The sequence below is a fragment of the Telmatherina bonti genome, assembly GCF_933228915.1.
Source record: "Telmatherina bonti genome assembly, chromosome: 15".
In the NCBI taxonomy this organism is placed as follows: Eukaryota; Metazoa; Chordata; class Actinopteri; order Atheriniformes; family Telmatherinidae; genus Telmatherina; species Telmatherina bonti.
In genome coordinates, this window is record NC_136613.1 from 15,271,013 (window position 1) to 15,278,252 (window position 7,240).

A 7,240-nucleotide genomic window follows, 5' to 3' on the forward strand; every position below is an offset into this window, starting at 1 on the left:
ATAAATTGATCTGTGAAATTACCATGTACATTTTTAATGGATTTTTACACTACAGCACTAAAGTGTGGAGAAGGCCAGAAGTCTTTACAAAGGAGGCAGATGGGGCTCCTAGGAGGAGTGCTGCATGTATCTGTATGCATCCACAATATGATGGAAAGAGCAGAAAGTCAGCAAACAAATCAGAGGAAAAACTTCAACACAAAGGCCACAAACATTCTGTTTTCAATCTTGATTTATTGTTGTTTTTTAAGAGCTTGTATTAACTTTAGTTTTTAAAATCTAAACTGTGAATACTCTTAGTCCACCAGAAAGCCCAAGCTATTGCATACACCCGCATGAAACTATCCTACTGCCCAACCCCAGATTGTCTTACTTTTGGAAATGTGTCGAAGTGGACAACAACAACATTGAGTAAAACACCACTGCCGTGTTCCCTATACTCAAGTCAACATGCTGAGAAGTGCGAACTTACCGTCCAACTCTTTCTTGATTGTCTGCACCTGAACTGAAATTGATTGGGTCTCTGCAGCCGACGCAGTCAGAGCTGAGGCTTCAGGAGCTACACTCAAGTTCTTTACAGTAGACAGCAAACTCTCGGACTCAGTATCCTGAGAAGAAGTGACACGTTTCAGATCACGACACTGCTCTGCTATCAATGCTACACACAGTGGATATAAAGTGTATACATCCCTGGTAAAATGTCAGGGTTTAGTGACATAAAAAAATTGGACAACATTTTCCCATCTTTAACGTGACCTAGAACTTAGACTACCCAAGAAGAGTTAATGCTATCAGTCTATCAGCACACATAATTATCATCAGCAGAGATAGCTGTCATGTAGTGCCAGACATATGTACAGGTCTGGGTTTAGAGATGCCGTACAATACACCTTCTGGGAGCCTCCATGCCCAGAATTCATCTGGTCTTTTCATTCATTTTGGGAAGACATCCAGTTCTTTGCAAAGTCGTGGTTGTCCAATATTTTCTCAGCTATTTAATGACAGTCTTCCCTTACATTGTACACACAATGCTGTGGAAATTATATTGCACTCTTCTACTGACTTGTGCTTTCCAACAATTACATCTGTTTGATGCTTTGGAAGCAGCCTTTTCTGCAGTTTCAACTGAGTACATGTCCAGAAAATCCTACTAGAACAGCTGAACTTTATTTTTATTTCGGTACACAGCAAGACAGATGCTGTGTACCGAAGCAGACTGAATGCTGTCATCAAATCAAAAATGCACAAAGTCTCAATATAAAGATGTGCAAATTAATCCAGCCAGATCACTTTAAATTTTTGATTCTTTTGTTTTAATTTTAATAACAGATTTGCTTGTTTCTTCACCTGAATTGCACAGATTTTACATCACATTAAAAAATGGGGAAAGTTTTTAAATCATTTATTGTGGTTTCATTTTTTTTTATTTTATTTATTTTATTTTATTTTATTTTTTTTAAGCATCACCAGGACTTGGCCTTTAAAACAGAAATACGTATACTTTTTATAGTCCTGTTCATATATCAGTGGTACAGAGAAAACATGTTTTCCACCAGAGACATATTATTAGCAGACCAATAAAATATTTAACAAATTCTCCTGCAGAAATAAATGATAAAATAGGCGCTCATATATTTATCACAGTGACATAATAAAATGTTGTAGCTGTGAAGCTAAAAAAAAAATGACGAGAGGTGTTTGTGAGGACTTACTGACGGACTGTTAATATCTTCTTCATCATTGATTACGTCTTCAATATCAGCGACTGGCAGATTCCCTGAGAAGAAACGGGAAGAGTTTGGAAAAAACTAAACTGAGAGTAAAATATTTTAGTCACTGAGCACACAGCTTACCTGCGAGGGAATCACTGGGACTCTCAGGTTCCTGGCTATGAAGAAAAACAGAAAATCAAATTAAATAAAACTGTGATATAAATGACCATTAAACATTTATTAGATACTGAAGTGTCACAAAGCAAATAAGAAGCACAAAACAAATACACATCATGCTTTCCAAATGCACAATTACAGTACGAAATGAAAAGGAAAATTCCCATACCTGAGCTGCTGAAGGACAAGCTGAGAGTGTAAAACAAAACAAATAAAAAATGAAACGAAACAGAAAAACAGATATGAGATTATAAAACAGCTTCAACCTCTAACATTTATACTGTCACTGAAGACAAAACTAACAAATAAAATCCAAGATTAGACCCACTCTCTGTTCTGTAGAGGAATTTCCACTGTCATCTATATCGGACTCCAGTGGGAACTTCCAACTGTCGTCATCTGTCCAAAAGAAGATCAGTAGGATCAGTTTGTGAATAAGAATTAAAACTACAAAAGTTACAGCTTCTTTGCTTGTAAACAGGGTGAACCTGGATTCAAAGAATCCTCGGAAATCTTCCTTGCCCGTTTATACTTCCGCTTAATGGGCGGCTCTTCTTCTTCACTGTGACAAAGAGAGTTTCAGAAGTTTTAAATGTCCAACAGATTTTAGAAAGTAAAAAGTAGGTGGGTTGCATGAAACAACGGCAAGGATGAAATTACACAGAACAATAAAAAGAAAAAAAAAAGGAATTATCATAAAAATGAAATGTTATTCCAAGAGTGAAATGATAGATTATATGGTAGGAAATCAAACACACTGCAAAACAAGTGAAGGAAACATGCATATCCCACATGAGTAATGCTTGAGCGCATTACTCAGCCCTTGTTCAGCTATGTCTGAAGAAGAGCTGGTGCCTCTAACATCACATGATTAATATTCAAAGGAACATTGTCTGGTGTGCAGATTTTACTTTTCCACTTTAAAGCAAACACATCGCACATAAATAAAATGATATTTTTCCGAAAAAAAAGGTGGGTGAGTGAACTGCAAGAGAAATGAAATGATCAAATTTCCTTGTTTGAGCCTGAAATCTTCATAGAAACAAAATTACTTAAAAACGACATGTTGGTTCAGATGCATGGAACAGAAGAGACCAATAGGTGTACTGATGAAAGTAAAATCTTTACACATTCTTGCATGAATGATTTCAGCTGTTTGGGCACAACTTTGTAGCATTTCCTGCCTAGTTTACAGGTTATAATTTCAGTGGGCACCAGTTAAGCACATGGAATATTCTACTATGGATCCACAATGGGAAAAAAAAAAAGACAGAGTTTCTTAATCTTCTTTTGAAGCATTTTTTACTTGTATTTTTTGGATGCAGTGACAATATTAGTATCCAGCAGCCAGATTTCTGATGGTGAAACGGTTAAACTTTTCACTAAGCAGAAAACCCTTCACTTTAGACTCTCTGCGATGTGCTTTAAATTTCCAGTCACAATCACTGATATGCTCAAAATAATTTTGAACAATTTTAAAATGTATTTTCTTTTGCAACAGCTCAGCTTCCTCCAAAAATAATTAAATGTCCACCTGTCAGTTTTGATATGTTGTCTTTGTCATACTTCCAATTACATTTTATACAACCCAATATTTGTTCTCCAACATATTAGTAATAAAAATAGTTCAAGATGATAAGATAATAATAACAGAGTGCTACAAGCTAAGAACATAATAAAAAGGAAAAATGATAGAGCATAGCTCAACCTCCACAGTATTCATACTTACTTGTCATTAAAATCCAGCTGTTTCTGAAAAGCAATAGAGGAACAATCACAATCTCAGTCAGTTTGATAAGGCATAGGAGGTATTAAAATAGTTTTATGTAAAACGGAAATAAAACCTTGGAAGAGCAGTGAGTCACACTGGATGAGGTGCTGCTCCACGAAGATGGTCCAGGTCTTGATGAATCACCTGCCGATGAGAATACAGTTTAGCATGTAATACATGAAAAAAAAATACCTTTGAAAAAGGCTGATAAACACTTACCATTATTGCTGATTTTCCTCTTGTATGATGAAGGAGCATGTTTATCACAATATAACCTTAAAGACAAACAACAGCTGTCATCACAGTGTGATGCCGATGCAAGAAGTGGTAGAAAAACTAACATTACAGATTTAGACAGAAAGATGGATGTTAAATACGCACATAAAAACACTATTAGACAAACTTTCCAAGCTGATATTCTCTTCTGTCTTCTCACAGGTTAAACAAAGTGCCTCATGAAAAAAAGACAAAGATGTCATTACTTTGTTAGGAATACTTTTGGCAAACTCAGTTCATTCAACCTAAAATATTCAGTGTCACATTTTTAAAGTCCCATAAAATTCTTTCTCCGCCCCCCCCCCCCCCCCCCCCCCCCCCCCCCCCCCCAATGTACAATTTGTTTTCTCAAGAAAAAAATTTCTTAGTGTCAATCGAACCTTGGATGGTCCGGCTTCATTGGTACCGTTGGAGGACTGAGGCTTTCTGATGACATTTACACAATCACCCTTTTCTGGCCATGAAAAAGGCAAAATTTAGCACATCTTACATTGTTCACCGGAAAAGAAATAGATGAAAACACAGAAAGCGAGTATGCAGATGTGCTTACTTACTCTGTTCATAGTGGTGTGAGCAGTATACCCTGTTGAATATAAACCACAGACAAATATTATAGTGCAAATTTCTTCTTAATGAACTTTTTTTTCCTTATAAAGAATGTTGGCTTATTCTTCATGTGCATAAACCTATATATCACACTGACCCATATTTCCCATTCTGGTCATCCACAAAAGGCACATCCCCACAGAGTACTGCACAAGGATAGTGGAAGGACTTCTTGCAACGTTTAACTTCACATCCAACAGTGGCGCCCTTTTTCTTACAGTGGTAACAAATCTAATGCAGAGAATTGAGTAACAGAATGAAGGTCTGATTCCAGCATACCGATAAACCTATTCAGGATCTGACAGCTTCAAGTCTTTACCAGTCTGCTTCCACGTTTGACCTCATCCATCACATCTGCCACAGAGAAACCAAACAGGTCATCTTGTGCTGGCGAATCCGTGGAATATATACCAGAGGAGTATAACTGTAAAAAAAGGAAGAAAAAAAAAATCCTAATGGATTCAAATATAGTCATGCAAATATGAGCCGTTACATTTTTCTGACAGAAGGGAAAAATAACCCTTTTTCACTGACAAATTTCAAGGTTGTGTTCTTCATTTTCAGTACTGCAAAACTAGGATGGGGTTAATTAATTCAGCAGACACATTGGAAAAAAGTATCTGCAAAATTTAATCAAATTTAAGAATGTATTCCATTCTACAGTCATTTAGCAGACACTTTTATCCAAAGCCACTTACATATGAGTGAGAACCACACAACCATGAAATCAAACAGTAGAGGATATCATAGGAAGGGGCTAGTGGACTGTCCAGTTGGACGCAAGTCGCTCCATGAAGTGCTACAGGCTTTTTTCATGTATAGTGGTGTAAACAGTATATTTATATGTATAATTTACAATATTTAATTACAATAATTGTTTGTTAATAAAAACGATTAATACATGTTAAAAAAAAAAAAAAAAAAAAATCAAGCTTAAACACACCAAAAGTATTTACTGCCAGTCAAAAGTTTAGACACACTTTCCTCTTGGGTTTAATTGAAAAGTGTGTTCAAACTTTTGACTGGTACTGTATAACAAAAATGTCAAATGACACACCTCATTATGCTTTCTCTCTCACACACAAACAAAGCCCATATCAATGAAGACCAAAGCTGAGCAGATGTTCAGCTGATCAACAAAATGTGAGAAAAAATATTGAACTTATTGTAATTTGATCAGGAAAATGAAATCCAAAGTTGAGGTTGTGCAACTATGATCAAGTCAGACAAAAAGTTTGGTTTTTATAACGCGTTATCAGAGATATCTTATCAGGTGGAAACATGGAAAGTCAGCCAAACTTTGCTTCATGTGATTAATAGTTTAATCAGAAGATCATGTTGGCCAACTTTGTCGTCTGCAAATGAATCAAAGCTACAGTGCTTAAAAATTTAGTTGAGCAAAAATATTAGATCCAGTATGATTAGAAAGGAGGCTCATGTCTCAGCACAAAGTCATTTTACTGTGCTGCTTGACTCGACCTGCACACACCCCACCCATCCACCGGTCTTCGCCACAAACAAGTTTCTATTGAGTTTCATTTTTGCAGCTTCGATGTAAATTAAGCTAACGCTTACCAAGGCTAACATAGCAGCAAGTTAGCTAAAACTATGTTGTAAAACAACGCAGTGCGGATATTTTCACCACTGAAACACTTTCCTACTTTCTGCCCTGGGTCTTGCTGCTAGTTAAAAATTAAGAATAGATAAATAAATAAATAAATAAATAAAACAGCGCCCCAAAACATCTGTATACTTCTGTAAACCTACAAGACAGTCCTGATGAGCCGTGACTTCTTCTTTAGTTGATAAAGCTCCTGTTATCTTCGTCTCTTCTGATCGTTGACACAGAAAACAGAACGCTTTGCGACCGTTTCCCATTATCTTTAATAAAAATAAAAATAAAACAAACCCAGAAATAAATCTTGGTTTCTTGCGCCGTTAATATATATATATATATATATATGAGTACACTTCACCCCCGCTCGTCCTTTCCCGAGGGTTGCCAGGTTGATTCTACTACCCCCCTTTTTCGAATTTTTTCAAGCTTGAGAAGAGCAAGTCCTGTGTACACAACTTAAGATAACGATATATGTCTACACTCGTTCTTTTTAAAGTAATTTTATGTTCTCAAAGCAGAAACCCAAAACAAAACAAGGATTTCAGAGAAGTAACTTTGCAGTCATTCACTTTATTCACTCTCTTTTACCGAACCCATAAGGGGAGACTGGAGAGCTCCATTTGACATTAATCCTATTCTTTTGGAAATTAGGATACCGGAGATACCAGATTTCACCCAAACTAATGTCAATTCACTGTAACAGTGGTCCTTTTGATAGATTAATTGTTCTATGCATTGAGAAATGTCAAAATGGGAAGTTTATTACGAAAGGGAAAATATCTGGCAACCCAGTTGGACAGTTTCAGTTTCATTTCCACAAAGTGGAAGAAATTGTGAAAGAAAAAAAAGAATGAATCACTGAATGAGACAGACCGTACACAGGAGACTGAAGTCGTTGAAACAAGTTGTTTATGTAAAAAAATTAGACCAGTCACAAAATAGTGACATCACCATACTTAATGTACAATATATCATCTCCATTAACAAACATCTCATGACAGATTCACAATATCTACATTCAGAGCATGATCCTTCTGAAGGGAATAAGTTATCTCTATACAGTGATCTCTGGCTCATCAA

General features: G+C 36.2%; 1 protein-coding gene across 1 annotated transcript in view; it reads right to left on the minus strand.

Annotated features, from left to right (window-relative positions):
- The window catches only part of phf11 (PHD finger protein 11), a gene marked incomplete at its 5' end in the record, with an annotated part of 7,744 nt that extends 2,925 nt beyond the window's left edge, over positions 1–4,819 (minus strand). Inside the window, 13 exons of the mRNA XM_079254666.1 lie at positions 473–608; positions 1,713–1,777; positions 1,854–1,888; positions 2,059–2,078; positions 2,218–2,288; positions 2,378–2,451; positions 3,619–3,641; positions 3,734–3,804; positions 3,880–3,898; positions 4,317–4,390; positions 4,491–4,519; positions 4,640–4,749; positions 4,796–4,819. Of these exons, the coding sequence (XP_079110792.1) occupies positions 473–608; positions 1,713–1,777; positions 1,854–1,888; positions 2,059–2,078; positions 2,218–2,288; positions 2,378–2,451; positions 3,619–3,641; positions 3,734–3,804; positions 3,880–3,898; positions 4,317–4,390; positions 4,491–4,519; positions 4,640–4,749; positions 4,796–4,819 (751 nt within the window). The remainder of the gene's footprint in view (positions 1–472; positions 609–1,712; positions 1,778–1,853; positions 1,889–2,058; positions 2,079–2,217; positions 2,289–2,377; positions 2,452–3,618; positions 3,642–3,733; positions 3,805–3,879; positions 3,899–4,316; positions 4,391–4,490; positions 4,520–4,639; positions 4,750–4,795) is intronic.
- Between the last annotated feature and the right edge of the window lie 2,421 nt (positions 4,820–7,240).